Raw genomic sequence first — 12,227 nt, 5'->3', positions numbered from 1 at the left:
GCACAAAATTGGAAATTGCAGATTGTAGAAGGAATTCCGAATTTTTAGTATGAAGGTTTTTAATCCCTAGGGAAGGATTTGTGTGTGTGTGTGTGTGTGTGTCTGTTTGTGTGAAGGTAGTTAGAAACGTTAGGTATAGTATGCACAATACTTGTATTATAGAGTACAGAAAGTACCACGTTCATGGATGAGGCATAGGAGTTTACATACAAGGTCTAGGATGAACATGGTCTCCAGAATTTTCATACAAACTTGTGCATGTACATAATGCTCTGTATGGCATGGGAGTGGTATGCAAAGTACCATATGTGTTGAGTACAAGTACGGAATGCAACTATGGGGGTGTCACGTGTGTTTTGAAGAATTACACCTTCCGTTTTGAAAAGGTTGTAACTCTTGGCTTTATGGTATTTATGCAGGTCAAGCATGATCTTTAATGATTTGGAGAGCATTTTTGGCTGTCTTGCAAAGGTGCCACCTTCTATATTTTTGGCTGGGTAAGATTACTTTTGAAGAATAATTCATGTGCAATTGTGTGCATTGAAAATTTGAATGGTTAAAGAAAATAACTTAACAAGCGCTGTGTACCTCTTTGAGTAATGATTTGTAGCTTGTTAGATTGCCTGTTAGTTGACAAGTGACAAGTGCCGGTTGACAAGTGCTGGCCATCAAGCTGACAAGAGCCAGCCATCCAGTTGACAAAGTGCTAGCCGAAGTGCCAGCCGTTCAGCTGTCATGACAAGTGACAAGTAGCAATCCAACCTGGTGACTCATTGATGGAGGTACCTACCTACATTCAACCTCTTCATGGCCTACGTGCACATTTACAAGGTCCATCTCTTACCTTGGAGGGCCGCCACTTGCACACCATCAAAAAGCGGGTGACGCGTCCCTAACATTGGCAATCAGTGGGGCAGGTTGCATGGGTGCGTCCCTAATATTGGCAAACAATCAGTGGTAGGTTGCACAAGGAATCACACTCCACGTTCAATGGCGGGCATGCACCTACTTGCAAAGTGGCTGGACCACTTTTATAAATGAGCAATCTTGGGACTACCAAGGGATCGATCGAGCAGTTTAGTATTGCTGATTTTTCCTCATCGGATCCTCCATTGATGAGTTTTTCTCTTGCAGCTTACATTGCATGTCTCATAGGCATGACTTCTGGATCCTGTTGCCTTTACAATGCTTATCACTGGTGCAGTTACAGAGCTATGCTTTGCTCTCTTGTTGTCATTGATATGGATTACATGTAGTTCAGCTTGGCATTTGGATGCTTGCCTTCAGGGGGGGTATTATGCGATGCCTCTTAATTTGATGCTGGTGATGTCCACATGATCTTTGACATGCATTTCAGGTGATGCATGTATGTACTACTGTGGTCTAGCATTAGCACTGTGACATTGGGGATTCTCCTTTTCCCCGTCATATAGTGCTTGTTTTTCCCATTGGCGCTGCAGTTCATCTTTGCCATCGTGATCTCTCTTGATCACTCTTACTGTGGAGGATAGCGCAGGGTAGCATTCACAGCTTTATCACCCTGCTGCTACCCGTTCACACCATTCACTTGAGGGGGGTTTGTTGGTCATGTCCACTCTTGGCTAGTTCAGGTGTGAACCCAGCTTACTCACGGGCATTTTTTCCCTGGGACTCGACACAGGTTTTTTCCCGTGTGAACACACTTATGTGTGTTGGGCACTTAGCCCTAGTCTTTTTAGTACTCACTTGTACTTTCATTTCATATCATTATTGAGTACATCTTTTCCAGCACTGAGCTAGGGTTTCTTGGAAAACCATTATCTCACCCAAGCAAGAGGGGGATTGAACATCATAGACTTAGAGGTGGAGTGTAAGGCATTGCTTTGTAAGATGATTGTCAAAGGATTTCTTCATGGCACTAAGCCATGGAAGGACTTTCTCATGTAGCTTGTTATGAGGTCTACTCCGGCTAGGGGAGGTGATTGGATATACAGCCCACACTTTATCTTTTAAGGGCAGAGCATCGCCCCCAATTCTCCCCTCTGGTTAGATCACTTCTTGGGGCTTGGTTGCATGAAGAGGTTCTTAGTTCACATACCTCCGCAGTTAGCTAAGGAGGCTAACAGACAACCCATTATGTGGAATGACTTGATCTTGGATGAGTATGGTAGACCTCTTGGGGTAGCTACACATATTTAGTGTGCTGGTTGGGACTCTTTCCCATAGTGCAAGATTTGAAGAGGCTCAAAAGCCTCACAGAGGATTAGAGGGGTGCTTATGCAGCATTTGAGGGACACTAGTGAGATGATTGTGTAGATTGATGCTGCCATATCCAACCACTCGATCACAAGGACCTGCTTGGATGGCTTCATCACTTGTGATTTGGAGTTTTCTCAAGGACCGGTGTACCTCTACAGGTTATGGGTCTCCCAATGCCGGGAGATTATGATGCACCGGTCTTTTCTTTATACAAGATGGATGGTATTTGGAGAGATGTGATGTGCATGATATCATCAAGGGCCTAGTGTTATGTCTTTTGAGAGTTGTTGTGGGAGAGGAGGGAAGCACTTTTATATTGACCGCCCTAGAGATGATCACAGATGCTTGGAGCCTTTGGTTGTACGGAAGATGTTGTATACGGTATTTGCATTGGGACCCCAGCGAGCGGGAGTGGAGGGATGCTACCAACTTGATGAAAAGAAAGCCTTTCTTTAGTTATACTGTGCGAAATGCCAGGTATTTGGTCTTGGGACACATTCAAAGACTCCCTACTCTTAGATCTCATTGGGAGGCTTATGGTATCACACTTGACATCGTTCAGAGGACTTGTTGGAGGTGGTTGTGGCACTCTTACAAGAGGACATATGTCTTCCTTTATTTGGCTTTCTCTACTTGGTAGTCTTGCCACCAACTAGTGGAGATCGGTCATTGGTGTTAGCCTAACATGCTTGAGATGTGCGTGACCTGAGAGACAGTCTACCATTGCTTATGGGAGTGTAGTGAAGCATGGATGCGCTTAGTAGGAAGGGGGCTATTTTTATCATCTCCCACATGTATCCCACGTTGCTAGACTTGGAGGGGTACTGTCTTCATAATATGCGTAATGAGTATGAGGACTTCGAGGAGTTTGGTACTTGGTGGATGCAGGCTTTAGAACGCACGAGACCATGCAACTTCACAATACACGATGGCTGGCCTTTATATAAAACCGATTATGTGTACTCAAGACACATTGGACAAAGCTCGTGCATGCCATGCGTGATGCCATTACTGGTGGTCATTGAGGCATGAATAGCACACTAGAGAAGCTTGAGCGACATTTTTATTGGCCGGGATGTGGATGGATGTGTTCACTTATGTGACATTGTCTAGTTTGCCAAAACAAGAAGGGTTGTTATAACCTTTGCTAATTTCGGATAGACCTTTCTACAACATATCGATGGATTTCATTACGAACCTTCCCACAGTGCATTAGCAAGTTTTTCATGTTGGTTCCTTGTAGGGTCAATGTAACCGTTGAGGATGTTACCCGATTCTTTGTTAGGCATTGGTATCTAGTTTGTGGTTTTCCTAGTATTTCTCACTTCGGCCTTTTCTAGAAACACATTCATGAGAGTACTTAGTAAGCTACAACTATCGTGGGGATCTTTCCCATGGCCGAGCTCGTAACCCTCAAGGTCTCCAAGCTCCGCACCTCCTTAGGGAGTAGTTTTCGTCACCGTCTCCGTCTCCATCTCCGTTGAGTGTTGTCACCCCCGTTGCATTGGACTTCGGGTCTTTGTCCCTTCTCTCACCTCATAACACTCATACAAGCTCACTAGCATGCATTAGAGAATAAAATTAGAGTGAGGATTAGCAAGACTTATCACGTGCACACACCTGTGCGATGGCCAATCTCTAGCATGAACATCTTCAATTCTTTCTATCTTTAGCGGTGCATTTGTCCTATCAACTACTTATTTGCTGTACTAATTCTTTCTATTTGCTACTTCCCTTAGTGCTAGGCTTCATTATGGCTGAGTTTGCCCTGCATCTCCGGAGGTTTGACAGAAACTCAGTATGAAGGGCTTTGTGTGAATATATGCTCTTATGTGTGTGTGTGTGTGTGTGTGTGTGTGTGGATTGCATGTGTCAGAGCATATCTGGATACAGAGTTCTACTCCCACTATTGGGCACTGATGACGTTAGTGGGGATGTTGTAGTATCAAGTCCATACTATGCATAATGGAGTTGATAGTTATATAGTCTTGTGGGTTGACTACCATGAGTATATAGCATGCACGTTTCTAAGAGGTGAATTTGGGCATGTTCCTGGATTCATCTAGGTATATATATATCATTGCAATAGTAGCACCATCAATATCATCAGCATCATCATCATCATGAACAGTACCATCATCATCATCTTTAGCATCATCATCAGGCAGCTATCGGTAGCCAGCAGAACATCTAGGCAGCACGCGGGACAATATTAGTGTGAAGACCAGCAGATTGAGCAAAGCATGAAGTAAGTGCATCATTTAAATGAAGAATATTATGATTATTTTGTCCAAGGGCTGGACCAACCAGCAACCTCAGCATATTATGTAAGAAGAAGTCAACATTCAGTCATTAAGCAAGTCAATTCATTCATTCATCAAGCATAGAAGTCAGTAGAAGTTATGTTGGGGCCAAAGGTCACCCCTTTGGGGTTGACCAAGGGCCTAACCATGTGCAAGCATTCAGTCACCTTTTTGTACCATATAAAATACAAGAAAACTTGACACCGACTATCTTTCTCTCTCGTACACGTTGGGGCTTACAGTAACAGATGCAACCACATGTACGAGAGATAAAGATAGAGAGAGAGAAGGGGGAGAGAAAGATGGAATAGGGGATTCACACAGTACACCGCGCTGAGTGGGGAACAGGCCCCGCCCCCTCTTTAGGATTTTATTTCAGGAACAATCCACGGGCTTTCCCAAGTCAGGACCAATACAACAAATGCGTTGGGGCTTACAGTACCAAAATCCAAAGAATCCGACTGATGTCCTTAAGTATCCACAAAAAAGCTCTTTCTTTCCAATCCAATCCTTTCACTAATAGAGGTGGCGGTTCTTCAAACGGAAGCAACCAACAGGTGACAGAAAGTCTAGCAAACAGGAGGCAAAAACTCTGGCTTTGGAGCGGCGGAGATGCCGGCGGCAGGTGGCAAAAGTTGGCTCTGGGACGGCGGTGACGGGTGACGGCGTTGGCGAAGATGGCTTTGGGCGGCAGCGACTTTGGCAGCGCTGGGCGGTGGCGCTTCTTCACAGGGGGAAGAAGTGGTGGTTGGCGTTGCCAAGAGGCTGTAGAAGTACACAAAAAGATTGATGATGCTCTTGCTTATCCCAAGGAGTTCTCCACGTGCTTCCTCTATGAGTCTTCAAGATTTCTTCAATACTCCACTAAGAGGGTGCTTGGTTCTTTAAATACTTGAGGGGAGGCCTGCTTTTACCATGCTTTGCTTTTGTTTTTACCACTTAGCTTTTGCTTTTATTTTAATAATAAACAAAGTTCTTGATTTTAACTTCAGGGCCTTGCTTTTTTGGCCCTGGAGCTGCTTTTTGAAAAAGCGGCTTATAGCTTTTTGACTCAGTTCAACGAGCTCTTTCCAACGGTGTCCTTAGCTTTTTGGTCAACAAAGTTTGACTTTTGCTTTTTCTTGCTTTTTGACCCAGACAAGTGCTTTTTTTTTTCCAATTCCAACTTTAGGAACCCTATTTCCATGTGTTCATTATCTTGTCCATGTGTCCAGGCATGAGTTTTATTATGAGAAAAGAGCATGGAGGACCAAATAGTTACAATCTTCTTCTCTTTTCTCTGTCTTAATCATGTTTAAATGAACATGATTAATCTCTTTTCTCTGTCTTAATCATGTTTAAATGAACATCTTGCTCTTAATCAGGCTTAGGACTGTGGATCAGTGCACCAAGGCTTCCGCATATGGAACAACTCTATTGCACAATGGGAGAGTATGTTATAGTATGAGAGAAAGTGACTTATAAACAAGGCCATAAGTGTTCACACACACTTGAATTGTGGCCGACTGGGTGTCCAAGGCTCATAAGTGGCATATTGCTTGTACAATACTTAATCTCATATTACATGTGTGAAGTACATTCACAAAGACTTTATTCTAGCTTGTTGCCACTCGCTCTTGGAGTCGGAATTGCCATAACTATTCTGTCGGATCATTTTCGGAAGCTCACCCAAATGGTAGATTTGGACACCGTTGCTTCATAGATTGATCATACATGCTTGTGGTGTCTCCGTCTTTGCTATTTGATGTAGAATTATATTGGTAACTCCTGTTAGCCGCAAAATGGGTTAACGTTCCCTCATCTTGTTGTTGCCAATCCCATTCTTGTGATTGAGTAGAGGACTGTCGTGGGAGATTTAAGATGTTTTGTTGATATGTTGTTGCATGAATTAGATAAAGAGAGTCGGGGATATGGACACGGGGAGAGGTCGAGCGAGCCCCAAGCTCCCTGAGACACAAAATGACGGGGCAATGTTCGGATTTGGTGGTGCTAGGCATAATAGCAATGGTGCCTCCTCTGTCCAGGGACCAATCATCCACATAAAATCTGTCCAGATGTGCAAAGATGCTCTCATTCTTGCTCTTGTGGTTATGCCAAGAGAAAGATAAGGAGTTTGGCCTTCTTTGGAAGTCATCCTCAGTCCAGCAATCCCTGCCAAAGAAAGAGAGTGTGAACCTCTCTGATTTCCAATTTCTGACCCTCTGTCAAGATCCACTACGCTCTAGCAGGGATGATAACATCGTGCCCAATAACATGAGGCATAACAGATTCTGCCACTAAAATGCAAACATCCCCCTCAAGTCCCAACAATCGAGGACGAGAAGGTGTGGCCAGAAAGCATCTTACTAGTTTTGCCCCACTGAGATCTATCCAATTTGTGTTCTTGCAACAAAAGTATATCCATAGACCCTCCTGTAACAGCACGGTGAAGCTGGTCCCTCAGAAGGCGCTTCCTACTACGGGTGGGAAGCCCTCCAAGGCCTTGAACATTCCATGAGATGATTCTCATGGAAGAGAAGAGGGTTTGATCCCCGATCTAAGAAGACGATGGGCAGCTTGAGGACGCCTCTCATAATGCTGGAGGACGGGATAATCCATAGGGCAAAGTCCACTGACATGTCCTTGTCCGAGGCCCTGCACAATACCTGCATATGTACCTATGCGCCTTGCGGGGCATCAAGGGCAATGGCATCATGCTGAAAATCCTGCAATACATGATCCCCACTGCGTTGAACATCCTGCATATCGCCTCCTCCAAGTAGAGAGGACTCAACAAAATCATCCTGATCTGATATATCATGTCCTTGCAAAGAAGTATGAGCTGATACATCCCTTTGCCCAGAAACATCATCTATCTGAGGTACAAGATCTGAGGAGGTCTTCCCATCAATCGCACCAGGGGGGCGGGCGTGAGAGACAGCTCGTCACACCTGGCGGACTGTAGGACGGGAAGGATCCAAGGGAGGTGGCGCCTGAGAAGCACGCTTGCGAGGCCTCCTCTGTGACTTCAAGCCCGAGGGCAATCTCGAGCAAAGTGACCCTGTTGGTGACAAACCCGGCACTGATCGGGTTTACCAGCAATCTCCATACGTTGCTTCTAAAGACCAGTAGGGCGTGGAAGCAAAACATAGTCCTCAAAGAGCTCACAGTCACGGGCAAGAACCATGACCCTGGGGACAGCATCCGTCGAGGCAGTGACCACCTGGGCAGAAGATGTCGGCAAAGCGTGGAGGGGGGGCACTTAAAGAACCAGCCCAAAGGCGGACCCGATGGCCTCTAGCATAGGCCAATATGCGTGAGGAAGACCTGGGAATCTGGGATTAATTGGGAAACGGTTCCGGTCTTCCTCAACAGGGTCAAAATAGTTTGAGTAGGGAAGAAAAAAAACCTTCCTCGGGCCCAATTGCAAAGGGCTGTCCTTCAAAACCTCTGAGGCTGTGTCCTCGGAATCAAAATCCACTTGGAAGAAACCTCTTCCAAGCAACCTGACATCTCGAAAGTGTGGAGCAAGGTCTGAAGGCAGAGCCGCTAGGACCCAATCCCAAGCCTGGAGACGGGAAGGGTGAGATCCAAAGATTCTGGCAATGAGGGTGGTTTTGAAGTCTTTCTTGATTTCGGCGAAGAGGACCGCGAGCTCGGCTTCGGAAAAAACAATGGTTCGCCCGGCCGAGGGAGAATGATTAGCCATGATTCTAATTGAAGAAGAAGGCTGACTTGAACCCGGATGAGGGGCAATCCGAACCAAGGGGAAGAGGCAGGCAAGGAGGCGAAGGAAAGGAAGGGAGGGTGGAAACGGGAAGCAAGGGGAGGGGAGCTGAACACACAGGCGAAGGGAAGAGCTGCGCAGAGGGATGAGGCGGAGGAATGAGGGGAGGAAGAGGGAGGGGCGACCAACGAGGAAGGATGAGAGGCGGAGGAAATGAGCGCTACGTAGAGAGATGAGGCGGAGGAATGATAGCGGGCAGAGGTAGGGGCGAATAGTGGAGGAGGATAGATGGGAGGCAGAGGAAGGATGGGGCTACACTGGCACAGAGGCGGAGGGGCGCAGGTAGGGTTCGGGAGCTTACACGGTCATTCGTCCAAAAAAAACAAGATTGTATGAATCTTTTTGGTTTTGAAATGATTGTTGTGCACTTGCTGTATGTGAATGTGTACACACATTGTGAGATGTCATGATCGAAAGCCTTGCAATGACGACAATATAGAAACACTGGCTTAGGACACATGCAATGTGAATTGGGATGGTGGTGCCCGCAATGTGCAGTACACATTAGGTTTGCAAGAGAAAGGGGTCATAAAGGTTGCTGACAATCTAGAACACCTCCTTTTTGGTTATAGCACCATGCATTCCTTGTGGAATCCCCTTTCCTAGATTGTTCAATATTGCTAAGAGTCTGGGCATCTAGGAGTTGCGAGGTTGGTAGGGGACCAACTCTGAGCATTTGTAATAAAGTAGGACCAATTGTTGTGTTTTGTATAGGACCAGTCACCGTGGGAATTGCCATCACCAAGCGTTTGAAACCTGATGACACAATAGGAGGCATAAGATTGGTCCAATGCATGGCAGATGTGATTGGGGGTTGTTCTTGAGGCATGGGCCTCAAGGGCTGATAGGTTTCAACTGTTGGATTCAGTTCTGATGTTGGAACGTTTAAACTCCCTAGGCTAGCCATTATGTTCACTATTCTCTTTTTATTTGTGTTTTTTGTTTCCTTTTGGGATTCCTTGTAGCCGGAAACAACATTTGTATGTCTGGTCTATCCTCCTAGGCTCCAAACGAGGGTCCATTAGGGTCAGTTTTCTTGGGTTTCCTCTTAGGCATTGGGGCATGTGAACACCCTCCCTACGAAATAGCACACCAATAGTTTCTCAGATGGTAGAGGTGGTCTCAAAATCTATTTTCCATCATTGTTAAATCATGTGTGTTATTTCGGAAAGAGTCAAAATGACTTTTTCAGTTTTTGCAGCCCGTTTTCGAATGTGTTACAAACAAAATTTGGAAATAAGTTCTATGAGAGAGTTGTAGTATTTTTGGAATACTATAACTTTGCTCCCTTGACCCCGTTAAAATTCTTTCATTTGGTCTTTTAAACTGTAGTTCGAAAGTGGTCCACAAGCTTGTTTTTGTCTGTTTTAGCGCGTTTTATTTTTGCAACGATGTACGACTTTTGCGGCTGTTGGTTGAAGGAAAAAACAATGGAAATTGGCTTGGTTTGCCCAAGGAAAGATTTAAAAAGCCCGGAAAGATCTTCGAGATGAACACTAGAATACGTTCACCGGCCTCACGGTTTGTGAGATACGATCTCGTGAATAGGGCTACGTTTTATACTTTCTTTTTCCCCCCCCCTACCCGTGGTTTTTCACTGCAAAGAAATTTCAATTTCTAGGTTCAAAAACACTTTTAATGAACTTACATGAGCAGTCTTGATCATGTAGACACCTCAACAACTCCAAAACATGTTTTTTTATTTGACATGAAAAACTTTAGATAATCATCACCGCAAAAAACTCTGTTTTTTCATGCCAAAAAATTTTAAAATTTGGGTTCAAAATCACTTCCAAAGGACTCTCTATCATTTGATCACCTTCCCAATCTTGATAAACAGTTAGTCTCTATCATTTGATCTTGATAAGCAAATAGTCTCTATCATTTGATCACCTTCCCAACCCCAAATTTTGATTTTTTTTCGATGTGAATTTCTCAAGGAAGTCACGGCCGTGAGAAACCAGGTTGATTTTTCATGCCAAATGTTTTTCAAAATTCGATGATGAGATTTTCAGGATAAGATTTTTAAGACTTGGCGAAGCTATTCCTCAAAGAGTCAAATCACAAAGTGATTTTCGTGAATTTTTTTCAGCGTGAATTTCTTTGGTTTTTCACATCACCATCGGCATGATTTTGTGGTTTTTCACGCATGTTTTTTTTTTGAGTTTTTCACGGTGGTGAAAATGTGTTAATATCTATGGTTTTCATGCCGCTCTCGACGTGATTATCTTAAAAAAAATAAAAAAATCTCGAGTTTTTATAGTGGTTTTTGGAATCCGGTTTGTGTGGAAGGGGGGGTTTTGAAATTCAAATAGGGAGTGGAAGAGGTTTTTTTCTAAAAAGGCATGTGGGAGGCAAAAGTCAACACTTTATGACATCCTCTTACACACACTCTTTGGATCAAGCGATAAATGCTAAGGCACGTGCATTGCCTAATGTGTGAATTAATAAAAAATAATGATTACTTAAGCTCCAAATCATGGGCTCTTCTCTTATACAAAAGAGAGCTAGAATCCTTAATTCTGTGAGTTTTGTGTGTTGATTTGGTACAATGATGCATCCAAATGCACTCTATGCACTCTATGCACTCCTAATCTCTTTTTCTAAGCTCACGTTAACCCAACAATCACTAAAACCTCTATTTTTTGTTTTTTCTACTCTTTCTCGTCATTAATTACTTTCCTAATACAAAAAACTAGACCAATTAGTGAAATGAGGAGACAAGGGGATGATGATAGTCATCCAGCGTGAAAAGTTGGAATCCCATCATCAAGTTTAGTAGAAGGGGATGTCATGTGCATGCACATAGACATGCTAATCCCTGGGCTAATCGCTGAAGGACAACAGATAAAAAGTAGACTCAGGACTTGATTGTGGAGCTATTGCAGCTAGTATTGGCACGGAAGATGCAGTGGAATGGACTAGGTGGCTATCGGCCAGGAGACAAAGAGAATGATCATGTGTTGGCTGCAGCAAAGGGATTTTTGTGTCCACTGGCCGACAGCAGTCCACTCGAACTTCCAAAGACTATATAAGCAGGCGCATAGCTCATTGCTAGTTATCTCTCACCTTGTTGGGGTGTTAGGTCATAGACTAGGTTAGACTAGATGAGTCTTACCTTTTATGGGACAGCCTATGGCTTGCCAGATTTGTACACCTTTTTGTACTAGACTGAATATACTGAAAACTCAGCTATCTCTCTCTTCTCTCCATCTTCTACTTGTATTTTGCATCAGCATGTTCCAGGAAGGTGTTTAGGGCTGAAAGAAGACTCCCAGAGCTTCCACATGTGACAACCAAAAAGCTGCTTGGCCATTGCCAAGAAGCTTGTTTGGAGCAAGTCCTGCATCACTTATTCAGCCAGGAGTTGTACTCTCAGCAAGGGCATCTGGGGAAGAAAACACCCCTAAGCAACGGGTGGCCAGAGGTCATCCATTCAGCAGGCATCTACAGCAATCTTGTACTCTCAGCAAGGGCATCTGGGGAAGAAAACACCCCTAAGCAACGGGTGGCCAGAGGTCATCCATTCAGCAGGCATCTACAGCAATCAACGCACCATCAAGGGGCGACCTGTGGGCAGCAAAACACAGCTCATACAGGATGTGGCCAGGTCAGGGAAGCAAGGGGCAGCTTCAGGGACGCAAACACACATCAAAAGGCGGCCCAAAACAGGTCCGTACAGTCCCATACAGTCCTGTGGCAAGTGCAGTCCAGTGGACAGAAGAATTCATATTGTACTTCATCATTCTCTTGCAATACATCAAGCAAATACACCAGCCAGTGGTGGTGGCCCTTGAAGAGCGGGTTTAGTTGGGACTCTATACTGTGTTCTTTGCATATCTTCTCAACCCTAATCACTGTGAATTCAGTTTTCAGCAGTGTTTTTGCATCGTTGTCTTGTAATTGAACACTTCCACATA

At 44.5% G+C, this 12,227-nt stretch overlaps 1 protein-coding gene across 4 annotated transcripts in view; it reads left to right on the top strand.

Moving 5' to 3' along the window:
• The window catches only part of APEM9 (3-phosphoinositide-dependent protein kinase-1), a 52,824-nt gene that overhangs the window by 26,425 nt on the left and 14,172 nt on the right, over positions 1-12,227 (top strand). For all 4 annotated transcript variants that reach the window (XR_015268260.1, XM_086814491.1, XM_086814492.1 and 1 more), the window contains one exon: positions 420-497. Coding sequence is in view for 3 of the 4 variants with exons in the window: in XM_086814491.1 (XP_086670617.1) it covers positions 420-497 (78 nt within the window). In the remaining variant the exon portion in view is untranslated. The remainder of the gene's footprint in view (positions 1-419; positions 498-12,227) is intronic.

Source organism: Cibotium barometz, chromosome 20, assembly GCF_041138505.1.
Source record: "Cibotium barometz isolate CiBa-2024 chromosome 20, ASM4113850v1, whole genome shotgun sequence".
NCBI classification, from domain to species: domain Eukaryota; kingdom Viridiplantae; phylum Streptophyta; class Polypodiopsida; order Cyatheales; family Cibotiaceae; genus Cibotium; species Cibotium barometz.
This window is presented reverse-complemented; position numbering and strand designations above follow the sequence as displayed.